The 18,160-nt window shown below is 39.5% G+C and overlaps 1 protein-coding gene and 1 long non-coding RNA gene across 2 annotated transcripts in view; both read left to right on the top strand.

Annotated features, from left to right (window-relative positions):
• LOC121723925 (voltage-dependent calcium channel subunit alpha-2/delta-1) overlaps positions 1 to 18,160 on the top strand; it is a 107,464-nt gene that overhangs the window by 7,440 nt on the left and 81,864 nt on the right. The window contains 2 exon segments of the mRNA XM_042110161.1: positions 9,673 to 9,754; positions 10,327 to 10,443. Coding sequence (XP_041966095.1) covers positions 9,673 to 9,754; positions 10,327 to 10,443 — 199 coding nt within the window.
• LOC121723936 lies at positions 5,891 to 7,871 on the top strand. The gene is made up of 3 exons (XR_006035090.1): positions 5,891 to 5,941; positions 6,574 to 6,840; positions 7,752 to 7,871. It is a non-coding gene; the product is annotated as an uncharacterized LOC121723936 (long non-coding RNA).

The following is an 18,160-nucleotide window of genomic DNA, read 5'->3' as shown; positions in this document are numbered from 1 at the left end:
GAGGCAGGATTTCAGTGAACAGAAGGGAACAGGAAGAAACAAAGTAATTATGGATGCAGCCTGCTAACACCGAGCGGGTTGTCTGTAATGCATTTTTAACTACAGCGCAGGGCTAAAGGTTAGGAGAGAAGCTCAACGGGACCAGAGAAAGGCGGTGTGCTTTAAACACTAAACAAGACTATTGGGTGAGGAAAGATGAAATGGCTGGTGGAGGTTACTTGAGTTCCTTCTTGTGAAACAAGAATGTTTTTATAAGTGTCTTTCTGTGTGTATGTGTGTGTGTGTGTGTGTTGTGGTGATATCTGTATAAATATGTATCTGTGATTGTGCTCATGTAACTATGTTTGCATTCTTGTATACTTGGGTGTGTGCATTGTGGGAAAGTGTGTGTGTGTGTGTGTGTGTTGTTAAAGTCATGCCCTCCACTGAGAGCCCAGATTCAATCTGAGCTACTGAATGGAGAAGTTGAACTTTTGGCTCCCAGAGACTTTGATGTGGAGAGTAGCCATTTGGTCCATCACCACCAATTCATCACCGAGCCCTGCAATGTGTCACCACACTCTGAACCTCCAAGTGTGTGTGTATGTGTGTGTGTGTATGTTTCTGATCTCACCCTCTCGGGTGGAACATTGTTACAAGTCACCAAGCCCTGCAGAGAGCAAGCCACTGAGCTATGTGACCACCAGCTGGTCTTTGGAACAGCAGCAAAAAAGTTCTACAAAAGGAAGTTTTCACTGTATTCAATCAGGGTCTTAAAGGCAATTGTTATGCAGGGTATATTTCATAGGATACGCAGGTTGTTTCTTTTCAGCATTGCCACATTGCTCCCAGAATAAAGTATGAAGGCTGTAACCTATGTATTTTGCCATCTACTTGAGCATGTATTGCGTAGCCTTTGGAACTCATTCCATTTTGGGAAGTAGAGACTGGATAATACTGTTATGTGGAAAAGACCTATGCGTAGCAAGCACATTACTTGTTTGTACTTTTTCTCCTATCAGCTGTTAGCTGATCACATATGTTGCTAAATCTATTAGGATCACAGGTGATAGTTCTTTTTTTCAATGCTGTTAAGGTGTTAAATTAAGTAGAGGACTGATGAGACTTTGGACCTTATTTTAACAATCTAATGCATGGTCTGAAGCGTAAGGTTTTAGGGTGTGCTCAGTCCACCTTTGCTAGTGTGATGGCAGAAAAAGTTATCAGACACCAGCCACATGGTTCCAATGAGTTCTTACATTTCTTAATACATCATGGGTGTGTTTTTGGTGTAACATCCATTAAACCAATGAGGGTGTCCTGTGCCATTCCCTTGAAAAGCAAGGCATGCCTGTATCACTGCGTGATGGTTTTAGAAAAAATGAGTGAACCCATGCGTGTGTACTCTAGTAATTGAACTGGTAGGTAACGACAAAATAAAGTCTTACACTTAGTTATTTACTTTTACAGTACTAACTGACAAGGGGTTACAATAAAAAAAGCAACACTTACCCCAATAACATTCGAATGACTGATTAAAAATGCTTAGGACATTCAAGCATACCAGCATGGTCTTTGCATTGCCAGGGACTCGTTGCTAAGGTCTTTCTACTAGGCAGATCACAAGCTACTGTAGACTTCTTGACAGTGCGTTCTCAAAATGACTACACATTTCACTTTAGATCAGCTTATTCTTGGTCAGTGGCGTGGCGTTATCATTTTCAATGGCATCAAAATAGCAATGTGTGATCAATGCGCCTGACCACACCTCGATTTCTCACTGACAGGCCTGTGGGTGAGCAAATTAATTTGCAAGAACAGTATTTCCTTGTGTACACTATAAGCTTATAGACCTTTTTATATGTTGACCCTGAAATGATGTCAAACATTTTCATTTTTACAAATTGCACAAGGTTAGTAATTTGTGGGACACAGATATGTGGAATATGTCGGTAGCACTTTATAATAACCATCCGTTATGAATGGAAATATTTAATCACTTAATAATCATAACTTAATCATTTGTAGATAACAATCAATGATTACTAAATAGATAACTTACAAATACTTTATTATCAGCTTATGAAAAAATAAACAATTTATTTATATATAACATACTAAAAAATATCAGTTTAGTGATAGCTTGATTTCAATTTATTTTATATTAATAAGCTACATTATTATTGCAAATATCATATTATTAAAAATGATATATTGAGTTATTGTTAATGATTCTAATGTTGATCGTAGGCCTTTACATAGCCATATACACAACGGATGTGTATAGTTAATCAACCTATGGATATTACATAGGTTGATTAACTATTGAACTATAAATTATGTTCTATTGATTAACAGTTAGTTAGAAAAACAATTACAAATTTGTTACAAATTTGTTTTTCAGATGGCTATGATAAAGTTGGGTCGTAGTCTTTTATTTGGTAGTAAATCATTTGTAAACTATCTAAAAATGTACATTTTATAATTAATTGATGGGAAATTATTGCATCAAACCTTTTTTAATGGCTATTATGAAGTTGCATCTTAGTCTTTTATATGTTAATAAACAATTTGTAAATTATCTAAAAATGTCAATTTCATAATCAATAACTGGAGTGCAAACCATCTATGAACATAATGTTTATTTGAAGTTTCACCAAAACGGTAAGTTATGAAAGTTGACAAAACAAATTTGATAATGGAAAACATCACATCAAAACAACTTCTATTTATATTTCTTGGCAATGTCGTGGAGTAGGCGACCCAGTGGGCCATTGCGATGTTTTTTGGCTAGCCATTCATTCCACTGAATTAGTGTAAGGTGATCTGTTAACAAGTCCTCTGTCCGATTCCCTCTGCATCTTGAGATGATCTCCTTATAACTCTGCCAAGCCCTCTCGATGTGCTGAGTGTGGCAACCTGTATCTGCATTGACGAATGCTTGACTGTGGTTCACTGTGTAATGATCATACCCCAGTGCAGGCAGTACCTGGCGGTAGGCTCGCCATTCGTCACTTAAAACTGAAGTCCCTCTTCTAATATGGTGGACGATGAGAGGTACCAGCTCTTGTCTTGTCCTTTTTGGCACTAAACGTAGAATAGGTCGACGTCTTGAGTGCTTCACACCGAGCATCCCAAACACCCACTTTTTTCTTTTCCAGCCACCTGTTATCCGGCCACGTCCATACTGTCAAAAAAAGCACACATGGATATTACAAATTATGTTTAAGCATTATTTTACTCTTTGGTAATAAAAATAGGAGAAAGAGGAAGATGATGAGGAATAAGAAAAAGAAGAAAAATACATTATGTGTATTGTGTTTGCATTTACTTTTCTTTTGTGCCTGAAGTGGCTTTCGTCTATCGCCACAAACTCTCTTCGACCTCCCAGCCTCTGTCCTCTCTTCCTTCACATTCGTTACACAGCCTCAACACAGACATTTCTCAAAAGTTTGGCCATTCTTGTCAGTGTTGCTGAACTTGCGGCAATGTCATCGGTTATCATGTCAACTTGTCTTAATCGTAGGCCTTGTGCAAACCTGATAATACACAACATTATAGTAATGGTGAAAAATTGCATAATAAACAGTGAGCAGACACCTAATTAGGACACATGAAATATGCATCAAGGAGAGAAAGAGGAAGCTAGAATGAGAGAGAAGTAAGACAAACAGAAAGAGTGAAAAGGGGAGAAAGTGAAGACATAGACAGATGTGGGTGGATGAATAGACATAGGTACATGAATAGATGATAGTCGGGTAGATATGGAAGAGAGTGCAGGTAACTAGATGGAAATATCTAGTACAGATAGATTATTGATAGAGACAGACAGGCAGAGTCAATAGACCTCTGAAGTTTGCCTACAAAAAAGAACCAAAACGGCCATCTTTGCCAATATAAGGAGATCCGGTTGTTAATTGAAGATAACTACCTATGGCAAGTTGCATCGCAAGTTAGCTCTGGGGTAGCAATAATCTAAGTGTGCCGCCTTCACGTACCGGAGATCACAGTATCCACTCGAAGGCAGAGGACAAAAGTGTGTTCAGGAAAACGTCTGCATTTCAGACTTTTTCATCCCCGCGAGAGTTTAAAAGATACGATAATTCAAAATCCCCATGTTATTTTCCCACAGGAAAAATCTTAGAATAGCTTACTATTTTTTTTTTAGATATGTGATTACATTTCACTTCACCTTGGCAAATGGTACGCTCTGAATGATTAAACATAATGATTAATGGTAACTTTTCACACCTGAATTTATAATTTAGCCTACTTGTCTATAGGCCTTTCTCACAAAACGACCGATGGCCCAAAAAGTCTTCAGAGCAGTGTACTCGAGCTTCCAATGTTTAAGGGCGCTACACACCAACCCAATGTTGGCTGCCAGGTGCCGACGGCGATAGCTTTTGTGCCGATTCAACATGTTTAATCGGCAGAAAAGCTACCACCGCCGGCATCCGTCAGTCGATATCGGGTTGGTGTGTAGCGCCAGTCCCTGCTCTGAAGACTTTTTGGGCCATCGGTCGTTTTGTGAGAAAGGCCTATTGTGATCAGAATGTTCAAGATGAACTTAAAAGTGCCTAATTCTCCATCTAAAGGTTGTACCAAAAGACTATCTGATATTTAAGCCTTGTTATGGGTATAGGCCTTGCTTAAGCAACATAAAAAATCTAATTGGCCTACATATACCTACTGTTACTGTAGTAGTCTATGTCCATACCTGTATAAGAACCTCATCCAGCTGAAAAGGCACATCTTGGATTTGCTGAAGATTGTCTGGTGTTCGATGGATTTCCTGACTATGCCTTTGTGCTTGGCTCGACATCGACAAACGTAAAGTTATTCGTTTGATCTCAATTGATAGTATCCTATTTTTGCCACAATGTTATCAGCCTCCATTTACCATTGTTGGTTTTCAATAACATGCTATAAATTATACAATTTACAAATTATAAATCAACATGGCAAGTTTCAAGCCCAAAGAGAGAGATTTTAAACTCTAATTTTGAAGTCAATGAATTCAGGAAACTCCGGCTGAGGGTAGCTAATCTTTCTTTTGTCGTTATGTTAACAAGTGGCTAGTGACAAGATCTCGAAGTAATGTGGAATTAAAAGAAGAAAATAAGCATAGCATTACATTTCATTGCCATTTATCTTAGACACGAAAGGGCAAAAAGAAAAAGTAGACCTTTTACAAGGTCAGGGAAGATCAGGAAACTAGATGGTGAAAAGAAATCGCCTGTAACCCTAATCGACGATGACGATGGGGTTGATGGACACAAAGGGAGTTCCAGCCAGATAGTGCTAAACTCAACTCAAACCGCCGGTAAGTTTCTTAACTTTCATTCTTATTAGCCTGTTATTAATGCATCCAACTTACTGTCTTAACAGTAGTTTCTAGCGTTAGCTTTTTTCCCCTAAAGTTTATAACAACTTGTCAAATGTGCATGGCTATCTTATCACATCTGGTGTAGCTAGCGAGTGAAAGCTTGTAGGATGTCTTGGAGCAGCTTAGCAGCTACACACAGGTCGTTAACACACATTTTTAGAGCAGCACTCCGAGGGATGCAGATAGTTTTCGAGAGGCAAACATTTAAGAAATGCTTTTCAGCATATGTAGCCTACACTGTAAACATTCACAGTTGTTGAAGCCTATATGCCATCAAAGGGCAGAACTGACTAATTGTATTATGTGTAGTCTGTCAAAATCTTCAAATAGCCTATTATGTTTATTATTGTCATTAATTGTGGTTATACTGCCTGTATTTTGGTGAAAAACAGCATACTGCATGGTGAACAAATGTAGAGCAAACCATGAATGTAGTATTGATGTGCCTTTACAGAAACATAGCATACTCTACCTATTATTTATTTAAAATTTTCTTCCTTGCTTTCTGTCTTTCAGGAAACTCTATGTCTCCAACATAGTCCAACATGGACTCTCTTCGCAAACAAGGGGCTGGTAAGTCAATACTTTATCTCAATATGACACTTAACAACAAACACCACTTGGATTAAAACATTTTATTATACGGCTCTTCACAATTTAAGTAGAACGCTCCATTCACGTTCGGCTGTCAATTCTTTATGCTAAGCATAATTGACCGCTGTCAAGGATGTTCTAAAGAATGTTGTATTCAAGTTCAGTGAGTTTGGTGAAGTTTGTTTCTCATCATTTGCCAATGAAAACAGTAAAAAATACATTTAAAGACCCATCAGGTGAAGTGTCTTCTCTTATGTTGGTAGGTAGCCGTATAATAAGTGGGGTCCGGGTCGCTCTGTCGGGGCTTATTTTTTCGATAATGGCTGGCATTCTATACATTAACCCTTACACAGTAGAGCCCTTTGAAGACTCCATCGATAATGACTGGCATTCTATACATTAACCCTTACACAGTAGAGCCCTTTGAAGACTCCATCGATAATATCAAATATCAAGTATAACTTTTTTTTCATGTTGTCACCATGTTGGTCTTGAGGATGGACACACATACACCTTTGTACCTGACAAAATGTATGTGAGTACTGAAGCTTCTCACTTAAAATTCACTTGATTAAACTTTCCCATCCCCTTTTCTTATTGTTTCTTTTCAGACAAGATATGCCATACCACAACTTCTGACCACACCACTTCATCTGAGTCATCATCTGAGTCCTCTTCCACCAGTAATTCATCTACCTCTTCTTCCTCCAATTCTTCATTGTCATCAGACGATAAAAGTCATAAGAAAAGGCGTTACAAAAAAAAGCATACAAGGGAAGACAAAAGGCATCGGAAGGAAAAGAAGTCGGCAAAAGCAAGGCATCGCAAAAAGGACAAGAAGGAACAGAAGTCCGCAAAACCTGAATGTGGACAAAGAGGTGAGTCATAAGGGAGGGCTCCTGTTTACAAAAACAATTACATTAATACACAGGATTAAAGTTAAAATCCCTTGTGCCAAAATCCAAGGTAAAAACACATTCAGAAGCCCCTACTCAAAATTAACTTTAAAAAGCACGCTACCCTAGCCTGACGAGCCAGACCCACATTAAAATGTAGGGTCTGGGCACTCACCGTTCGCAGTGCTCAGTCCGAGGGGCGGGATAATCAGTTGTCTTTCAAATTCCCTCTGCACGCAATAGGACAGCGGCAGCGCTATGAGTCCCATGTGTTTACCACCAGCGGAGCTAGTTGGCTAGTTCAAACGTTTGCCAACTTAATAAAAGCTTAACTCGTGTCACACTGTTCGCCAACAGCAACATCCATCTTATTTATTTTCAAATAGCAGGGAATTCAAGCCAAACTGTTGCAACTCGCCATCAATCATTATGTTAAGCCCACCTAACAACTCTATACACGATTTCATTGGCCTGATTGAGTTTCGATTTCTGGAGCTCACAAGCCAACGGAGAGTTGCTAGACTAGCGCTAGGGGCGCGTCTAGATTTCTAGGCTAACGCTACCCACAAATCCACCAACAAATGGCCCATCCAACAACAGTATATAGTATGTGGCATGTCATTGGGGTTATCAAGTGGGCACCCTCATTCACCGATGTTTCGTTAAGTTAGGCCCACGACACCTCATGAAGGCTTAACAGTGAAACCAGCGTCCTGGAGACACTCCCCTCCATGCTGCCACCATATTACCACATTGAAATATCCAATACCCAAAATACTCTTAACCAGCCTAGGCATGGTCAAGTTATGGGTGATGCATGTTAATGTCAACAATATTTTGTCTCATCTCACAGTCCAGTTAATCTCTATTTGTTTTATTTCTTACTGATGCAGCTTCCAGTCCAAAAGACATCGTTGCAAGGTACAAGAAGGTTCTGCGGGCTTACAACCGTGGAAAAAAACTTGGGGAAGCGTGTACCATTGCTGGTGTTACAGAGCTGACCGTTCGATATCTATCTAGCTATCCCAGAGTTGGCTATAGCTTCACCAGAAAAATTTAAGGAGCTTTTGGCAGGCTACAACAAAAGAGGAAACATTTCTGATTTTCTAAGTAAATGTGAAGACCTTATTGAGAATGATACACAGGTCAGAGCTGAGATAGCAAAACTCAAAAATGAGGGCAATCTCATACCCTACATTAAGAGGGAGCCGAAGTAAGCCCCCCGCCAACAACCCTCTTATGTTTAAGCAGTGTTCATTCATGTTGTGTTCATGTTTACTGTCTGATTGTCTGAAGAGGCAGCAGAAGTAAGTGCCCCTCGCCCCACCACCCTGTTTTGTTTACGCTGTGGTGTTGCAATGAAGGATTGATAGCCTTTTAAGCTATTATGTTTTTTGTTTGATTTTTATTGGCTTATTGCCCTGCTCTGATGGATCAGAAGTTTTGATTTCAATAAATATCTCTTGATATTAAAGCCAATTGTGATGTGTGACAATGCTTTACAATGTGTTAATTGCAGTGTATGTAAAGTGTTATTGTTTTCATTATCACTATTGTCATTTAACAATATTTGACTTTAATCGGCAAAGTCATAAGTTAAGTACTTGCTGAACTATGAACACCAGTTACAACTTGTTTATACATTGTTTGCTCCAGGTATATCCCATCAGTTTGTAATACAGCATTTTTGGATCATTTACAAATTGTTCATTAAAATATAAAAGACTAAGATGTAACTTCATAATAGCCACCCAAAATTTAGTTTGATGCAGTCATTTCCCATCAATTGATTATAAGATTGACATTTTTAGATAATTTACAAATTGTTTATTAACATATAAAAGACTAAGATGCAACTTCATAATAGCCATTAAAAAAAAAGGTTTGATGCAATCATTTCCCATCAATTAATTATAAAAAGCACATTTTTAGATAGTTTACAAATTATTTACTACCAAATAAAAGACTACGACCCAACTTTATCATAGCCATCTGAAAAACAAATATTGCAATTGTTTTCTAACTAACTGTTAATCAATAGAACATCATTTATAGTTCAATAGTTAATCAACCTATGTAATATGCATAGGCATTGTGTATATGGCTATGTAAAGGCCTACAATCAACATTATAATCATTAACAATAACTCAATATATCATTATTAATAATACGATATTTGCAATAATGTAGCTTATTAATATAAAATAAATTGTAATCAAGCTATCACTAAACGGATATTTTTTAGTATGTTATATATAAATAAATTGTTTATTTTTTCATAAGCTGATAATAAAGTATTTGTAAGTTATGTATTTAGTAATCATTGATTGTTATCTACAAATGATTAAGTTATGATTATTAAGTGATTTAAATATTTTATTATAGTTGCAAAATAAAGCATCAATTAACCATTTATAATGGATGGTTATTATAAAGTGCTACCGTGTCTTTGTTCAGCCCAATGTCTGTTGAATGAAATCAGAATCGTCCAACTAAAAAGAAAACATACAAACACACCGTGTTACAGTAAAAGAGGAGGGCAATAAGCAGAGAAGCCATTAATAAAGCATAGTAAAGGTTGCTGTGCTTTAGTAAAGTCTTTTTTATTTTATGTTGTTATATCTCTACTCAGTATGCAAGAAAAACACCCGTTTGACGATCTACTCTACAAAATAGTCTCTGCAGCGTTGCACACTCATTTTGTCTCCATATTAAAACCATGAATGTTTTTTCTATCTGTCCATCTATCTATCTGAATTTCCATCGGTACACATGTGTCATCAAAGGGTCTTCCTTTCTTTCTTCATGTGTAGGATAAAGGAATGGGTGGACCAGATGCAGCAGGACCTGGTGTCTCTGGCGGATTCTGCCAGTGGGGGAAAGAGTCTCGCTCAGGTCAGAGGTCGACGCTCACACACACAAACCTTCCCATGGTCCTCTGAATGAAAAATGACAGTGAATAGAGACAATTCTGCCTTGGGTAATAATGGGCAAACAAAGAAATCTATCACACCGTATTTCCCCCATAGCTTTATTTACAACGTCTCCACGACAGCTATTTTTAAGCCAGAAAGACAGGAGTGTCAAGAGAGGAGGGGTAGGAAGAATTCCAATTTCCTTATGAAGATACATTGCAGTCCGCCTGCTTTTCCTTGGCAGATAGCATTTGCCTACACAAACGCCCCTCTCTTTTTCTCCCCTTGTATTAGCATAATGAAGTAATCACATTTGTTCTTGAATGACCCTGACACACTGACCGCCTAATGCAGTCTATTAGATTTCAGCATTGGCAAGGTGTCCTCTTTTCATTCAACAACAACATCCTGTATATTGCCATATTACCTTTAGAGCCAACACATCTCATTTTAAATAGAACGGAGGCATCATAAGAGCAATTTTAGATGTTTTAATTTTAATGCTGGCTGGTCTGGATGCAGTTCAATGCTGAACTTGCTGGACTCTTGCAGATTTTTCTGGATAATCGCCATCACTTCACCGTGGAGTCGAACAACGCGGCACAGCTGGTGGCCAGCGCTGCCCGGAACATTGAAAGCCTTTTGCTGAAGAGGTCCAGGGCTCTTGAGGTGAGCACAGGCCAGGCACAGACAAACATCTGTTAATATGCTATTAGCATGCTATTACTCCTGGGTTCGTCTTATTGCTCCGAGTGCTTGATGATTACTATTTATACATATTTGGTAAGGTAAGTGGGTAATACTGAGAGCTGTATTATTATTTAGTGTATTTTGTTCCTTGAAGGTATCCCAACCTCTTTGGATAATCAGACACACACTCTTAACCCATTCGTGCTGGATGCTGCACGACGCAACATTCTATCTCCCGCCTGTTGCTGCATAGCGCAACATTGACTCTCCTGCTGGTTGCTGCGTAGCGCAGCATGCTTTTTATTTCATGTTTCTAGGTGTGCAGAGGCTTAAATAGTAAGGTTTTGGTAGACGTTGACAATTCTTAGTATTTTTTCAGAAACCCCTCAGGAAATAAGGTTATTTAGTCTAGAATGCCATAGGATTCTATAGGCGTTTTTAGCAGGCATTTCAGGAGTAAATGGGTTGTTGCTTTTTGACATGGAAGTATGGGACATAACTCCTGAGACATCAGAAACTGTCTCAACTATGAATCAAGCAATTACAATTTTTAAATGCATTGGATGTTGGTCAAGTTAATTCAATACATTGGATGTAGATCAAGTAATTGCATTGGATGTAGATCAAGTCAAATTATTTTTGAACATCAGTGCTATAAATGTTTTTCACATATAAGCCAGTGATTTCAAACTAATAGAATTGTGGATGTGACTGGGGTTGGAACTTGTGAAAGTAGGGGGAAAAAACAACAGAATTGACCTTTCCATCAGTAAATATAGACATACCTCTGATGGAACCACACACACACACACACACACACAACCAGACAGACAGACAGACACACACACACACACACACACACACACACAACCAGACTCTCACACTCTCACACTCTCACTCTCACACTCACTCTCACACTCACACTCACACTCACTCTCACACTCACATTCACACACACACTCACACTCACACTTATGGGGAATCACACTAATATCAAAACCATATTAATGGCTCTGCTGACATGACCCCGGTGCTCTCTATGCACCCCATCTGTGAAAGAAGAGTTTGTCTCACTGTCAAGAGCCCGCACATGAAAAGGCCATGTGTCAGTTATCAGCCTGGACTCTCAGGACCAGCTCTTGTATTTACCTCTATATCTGTCCATCTCTCTATCTCTCTATCTTTCTATCTCTCTCTTTCTCTCATTCACTATCTCTTTCTTCTTCCCTCTCAATCACTCCTTTTCCTTCGCTTTCACTCTCAATCTCCTGTGGCCCCCAGCCGTCGCTCTCCTTCTCAGGAATGCAATAATGCAGTGAGGCCCCCATAATGACACAACGATTGACACAACACATCCATCACTTTGCCATTACTAGCACATCTCAGCCTTTCTGTCTCAAATGCAGACACAGACACACACATACACACAGACAGACACAGACACACACACAGACACACAGAGAGAGAGAGAGAGAGAGAGAGAGAGAGACAGAGACACACACACACACACACACATTGAATTTTCTTTTGATCCCCCACATGAGGAGGCAGTACCAGATGATTTGTATGGTTGAGAATGGTATATGACCAAATTAAAATATAAAATCAACATTTTTACTTCTCATTTCACTGTTTGGATGTAGTTTGCTGTGTAAATAAATATACAAGATTATGCTATTCAATTTTCTTTGCAGATAGTGTAACAACCCATTTCCTTGTCTGAGCTTTTAGGTATTGCAGTCTATTCCTAAACAGACGCTGCAACCTAAACCTTACTGAATGTCATTCTTACATTCAGATTAAGATGTGTGGTTTACCTGTCAGAAGGGAGAAAAATATCTCATACTTGTGCCACAGTTGAGGTTTACTGGGTGCCTAAAATTTCTGGGTGCCTAAATGCTGAATCAGTTCAGGAGCCAGCAGTTCACAGCAGTTCACGATTCAATCAGCTTATTCAACTTTGATTACTATGACAACTGTCATACTGGCTTTGATTAGTATCCCTTACAGAAATGTCAGGTTTCTGACAAACAGTTTCCGCAAATTTGCGGCAAGGTCATATTTTCACATGCAAATTAGATTTCTGGCAAACAGTTGCGGTTAACTTTTGGCAAGTTCACTGGAAGTTTGCCATTATTGACTAAGTGTAGTGGCAAATCACTGATGAACACATTTGCCACTAGTGGCAAACTTCTAATTGTTGCTGGACGTTTGCTGGAAGTTTGCCTCTAACGGCCAACATTGGCAAACTTCTGGCAATATTTTCTAGTGAACTCATTTGTTTCCATTTAATTTTTGTAAGGGATGACAACATTCCACAATACTGGACCTTTTTCTGCAGGAAACATTCCACAAAGGAGAATATATATTTCCGATATGTACACTGTGGGATCTCAGAATGTAGATGTTATACTCCAAAGCCAGGTAAAGTCCAGGCAGCAATTAGGGAAATTTGGGGAGAAAACCATTTGAACTATTTTCAGTAAATGGTGTATTGTGAGGTATTATGCTAGATCAAATTGTACATACAATTATTATACAGAGAAGAAAGCCCACACTCCTGAAACATACTTTATTACTTTATTATTTATTCAGGACACAAAAAAGCGGTCCATAGCACAAATACAAAACATAGCAAAAGGCAGACAAATACAAGACAAAACACACAATAAAATGACTACAACAATCAGAGTTCCACAATACACAATAAAGTGTTCAGACATTAGCATATAAACTAAAATGCCAATGGCTCCACAGTCTCAAAGTGAACTTAACCACACTCATTGCAGGTTTCACTAGTGTTGCAGTTATGCTGTTGAATAACTCAGTTAGTCTACACATACATCTGAACATGAGATTCCTGAGTACAGCAGGACAGGTGGATACATCAACACTTACAAACTTTCGGCTTGCACTGCTCCATCGTGGCATTTTAAGCAGCAGCCTCATGCCAACATTATATGCCAGAATTTATGGAGTCAGAACAACGCCATAAAGATTGTGTGCCCGTGAAAAGATGTGTAATAGAGTTTTGTCTTCGAGAATATGATTTGCACAAGTGTAGAACTGTTTTGTAACTGTGGAATTAATTTGTCTGTGTGCAAAAAAAATGTGTACCTTGCCAACAACGCCAAGAAGATCTCTATTTTTTAAGAAGTTTGTAAAGTTTTGTTCTATAGGATCATTTGAATCAAATGTATACAGTTGGTTAAATTTGCAGCTTATTTGCCAGTTGTATCATCCCTTCCATAGGCTACCTAGTTAGAAGTTTGAATTTGAAAACACACCAAGATAGATATGCTATTGCATGTGCCAGTTCTGTGAACAGGTTTCAATATTACTTGTGGGCCTAACCCAGGGGTGGGCAAACTTTTTGGCTCAAGGGCCACATTGGGTTTTGAAAACTGGCAGGCGGGCCGCACAACAACCCCCACCCCCCACGACACACACATAAAAAAAAAACAAAAAAACATTATAGCCTATAATTTAGTATGAAACGTATTAAAATATGTTTTAAAATATGAATTGCTTAAAAATGCTGCTAATTTTATGCTGTTTAACAAATGTATAAATTGTGCACTGTCGCTTTAAAACAGTCGCTTTAATTCACGTTTATTTCTCAATGATCTTCTGCCTGCTCCGCTATGGCTAGTGCTGTACCTACGGCTGGGCCCTCTCACAGTTTTTTAATGGTCAGTAGTGGGAACTACTGTTGCCTTCATGATTTCCTTTTCAAAGTTTCTTATAAGAAGGAGATATCAATTATCAACAATGACAAGCCAGCTGGAACCTGCGGCTCTCTCTCCCTCTTGTGAGTGCAGACGCGTTCCCAATTAAATGGATCGCATAATGTTCACGTTAGATCTGCTGCAAAGGAGATAACTAAGAGTTAACTTAGTTTAACATGATGTTATCTCTATTTAACATGATGTTTTGACATTGACAGGAGAGTCTAAGGAGAGTGAAAAGCAGTTTGCAGTAAAGCTAACCAACGTCGTCTCTATCGCAGGAAAAAAATAGTGAGCAGCCTGATAACCAAATGAAATGCTCGGCGGGCCGGATGAAAGTGCTTGGCGGGCCGGATCCGGGCCGCAGTTTGCCCACCCCTGGCCTAACTTATCTAATATGTAATAGTAAATATAGTAAAATAGTCATTTCTAATTTACACCATGCATATTCTAGGTGTGGCACCTGGATTGATAGTCTTATTCTTGAGAAAGTCCCTGGTATGGCAACTTGGAAAGGAGACTTAAACTATTTAGACAAAGACCATCCATGAGACATTCAAGGCTTTGTGAATAAGATCTAACATGATGTCAAAATCTCTCTACAAAGTAAGTGTTGCTACATAAACCTTGTTACCTAATTGATATTCACTAGGCTACTGATGTTACTGTAGTGGCACATGACTGAAAGTCTTACTGTGCACAGACTGAGAATTCCTCAAGGACAGATCAGAGGAATGCAGTTGATGCTGTTGATTGCATGGCACAGGAAGAAAGCTCTCGGAGGGGTTTTGGTTATCTGACATCATGGATGTCTTTGGTATCTGGATCTGGGGGGTTTGTTACATATAACGTAAGTGAACTCTCATGAGATCTTTGGTTTGCCAAATATTTTGTTCTGACTTTACAAGAGGAAGAATAAATACACTAAGCTTGTGTGTGTGTGGGCGGGGGGGGGCGGGGGGGGGGGGGGGGGGGGGGGTTATCAATGGGGTTGGAAAAATGTAATAAGACCCAGCAAACCAAGCTAGTGTAAATATGTAAATAAATCTAACTAAACAAAGACGCCTACAAATAAACCACAACTTTCCCAAGATAATTCATCCCAAGGTCCATGTCTATTTCAAGCCATTTTAATTAAAAAATATATAATTACATCATATGAGGTAGAATTATTTCTTTCACATTTCTGCCTTGCGCACAATAAATCTCCATGCAAAGAGAAACCAAATGCTGTGTTTGTCTCTCTGTTTGGTGACACTGAAATGAGAGCTAATGCATTGCGATTGGTTTTATTCAAATCATCTCCCTGTAGGCAGACACTTGAGGCACCCATATTAGAAATGCACACTCTCCGTTTGCAAATTGCTGTGCCACCTATGTGTCTTCAAGGTTCAAACGTCTCTGAGAGACTCTCGCCACTGATGGTGTGGAGACGGCAGGATAGAGTCCCTTATGTGTTGTACTTGTGGGCTCTACTTTGTAATAATCATCTGGTGTAAAGGGCAAGGAGATCTGGAGAGGATTTCTATCTTTTTGCTCTGCTGGCAGCTACACTAATGATGTGATTACAGTATGAAGGATTCCAGAAGTACAGATTTTTATAAGCATATTCATAATTTTAACAAGGGAATAATAGTAGGAAAGTCCCGGCACCTATTTTCAGACCTGCTTATCTATGACCTTGCTTTAAGTGTTAGTGTGTGTGCGTGGGTGGGGGTGGGTGTGTGTGGGTCCGTATGTGTGCGTGTGTGTGCATGTGCGTGTGTGTGTCACCACGCTACAAAAGATATCAAAAGAATGAGATCACAAAGATGGGAGCGGGATTTGACAGGCGACTCACTTTCTTCTTTCAGTCAAAGTGACAATAGAAATCTGATCAGAGTGAGTATAGGGAACACAATAAGACACACACACACACACACACACAGATATTGTGTGTGTGTCTGTGTGTGTGTCTGTGTGTGTGTTTCTGTATATGTGTGTAATACCCATACCAACAAAGTAAACAGAATATTGCCAATACTGATACTAATCTGATGCAGTCCTTTTCCATTTGACAGTTGTCTTGACTCATTTCAGTCCAACATTGACTGCAAATGATGCCTCCCCCACAATAGCTCTTTTGTGCAAATGTGTTTTATCATGCAAAAAGTCCCCAAACAAGCTGGTGCCAAAGAATCACAATAAAAGAAAATAATAACTAAGCACAGTTCACTAGTTCGCCCGTCGGCATGATTGCTATACTGAGTGTATAAGCTAAGCACGTGTTTGGCATGGTAGCTGGCCGTGGTAGCTGGCCCGCAATAGCAAAAACAATATTCCAAACCTTAGATACAGTATAAAAACCTCTGCTTCTGCAATGATATCAGTTCAAAAACAATATATCTCGGCTGATAATAAACAAACAATTGAATAATTGACACACAACTGATTTACATGTAACATTATAGTTGAAGAAATTTTGCAAAATCAATGTATAAACCTCGGCTAATAGTTGGGAAATCACGGAAGGTCCTGCAGAGACAGCCTCCAGGCCTATCCAGCCTCTTTTCCTCTCTGAAACTCTGGCCAATTTCTGAGCAACACAAACCTTTGATTTGATATATGACACATGGGGCTGCTATAAACATACCTTCATATTAGTTTCATGTTGGAAATAACCTTTTTTATTTATCAGTTGATGTTGTTACCTCTTGACTGTCCACTATTTGTTATGGTTCCAGTTATGGTTCCCAACTCCATGTCTCTACACTCCTATTTTGAGTGTAAATCATTTGCCAAAAAAGAGACACAATAAACACATTGATTTTACTGTTATTGTTACTTTTTTATTCACAATCTCTATAGATACAGTATGGCAATGATATCCTTTTTGGCAAATCTTTTGGCCACAATAATTGTATAGTCCAAATCTGATGCCGTGACGGCTGCTGTCTGAAGTCTGGATCTTGTTCCCCTCATCATGGTCCATCTGGTCCCTTCCCTAGTAGTGCATCCGGACCAGCCATTACAGTCCGTCAGGCTACTGGTGTCCTAATGCAGCATCATGACCAGGGTTTTGACCTGGCCTGCAGGGGCCAGAGGGGTCAGACTCATTCTTGAGTTTGGGGTCAGGGGTCAGGGGGCCCTGAAGCCCAAGCCTTTGCATGAAATCATTGCCTCAATATCAACAAATCAGGATGTAGGTTATGAATCTGATTGAATTTAGTATTGGCCATCCCCAAAATGCACCAGAATACAGGAAATCACATCAAACAAATGTAAAATTTTCTGGGGGAGAACCCCCAAACCCCCCCCCCTCCCACATATACGACAATAAGTGGGGGGCCCTTAATATATCTGGGCCCAGGGGCCCGAAAGTTCATAATCCGCCCATGTATGTGTGTGTGTGGTGTTTGTGTGCACACATTGGCTGTGATCTGCACCCTGTGTTTGATCCTCTCCCTCTGGATAATGAATTATTGAACAGCCTGCTCTCTCACGTTTGTATGGGGTCTGTCTGTGTGTGGCGTGTGTGTGAGTGTGTGTGTGTATGTTTGTGCATTTTATGTGTGAGAGCTTTATTGGTCTGTATACTTCATGTTTGTGTAGTATGTGTGTGTGTGTGTGTGTGTGTGTGGTGTGTGTGTGTGTGTGTGCATGTGCATGTAACGTATGTGTGTGCATGTAAAGTGTGTATGCATCTGCAGTTCCCTAATGGAGAGAAAACCATATGCTCTCCCTCACTCCACAACCTCCCCCAACTCCAGTCCCCTTTTCCTAGGTTGTCCCAGCCCCAGGAGAGAGCACTCTGGCTTGGCTTCAGAGAGCCTCGGCTCCTGCTAGGCTCGTCCCCATCCGAGCCACGGAGCAGCAGGGAGAAGGGCTGGGGAGCAGAGAGCATGATTTGAATGGAAAAGCAGAGTATGATGTCTTCATTAGTACACACATGATGTTAGCATGCGTGAGGATAAAGGCATAGAGACACG

This window comes from Alosa sapidissima, chromosome 11, assembly GCF_018492685.1.
Source record: "Alosa sapidissima isolate fAloSap1 chromosome 11, fAloSap1.pri, whole genome shotgun sequence".
NCBI lineage: Eukaryota > Metazoa > Chordata > Actinopteri > Clupeiformes > Clupeidae > Alosa > Alosa sapidissima.
Note: the sequence above shows the minus strand (reverse complement) of the source record. Positions and strands in the feature narration are given on the sequence as shown.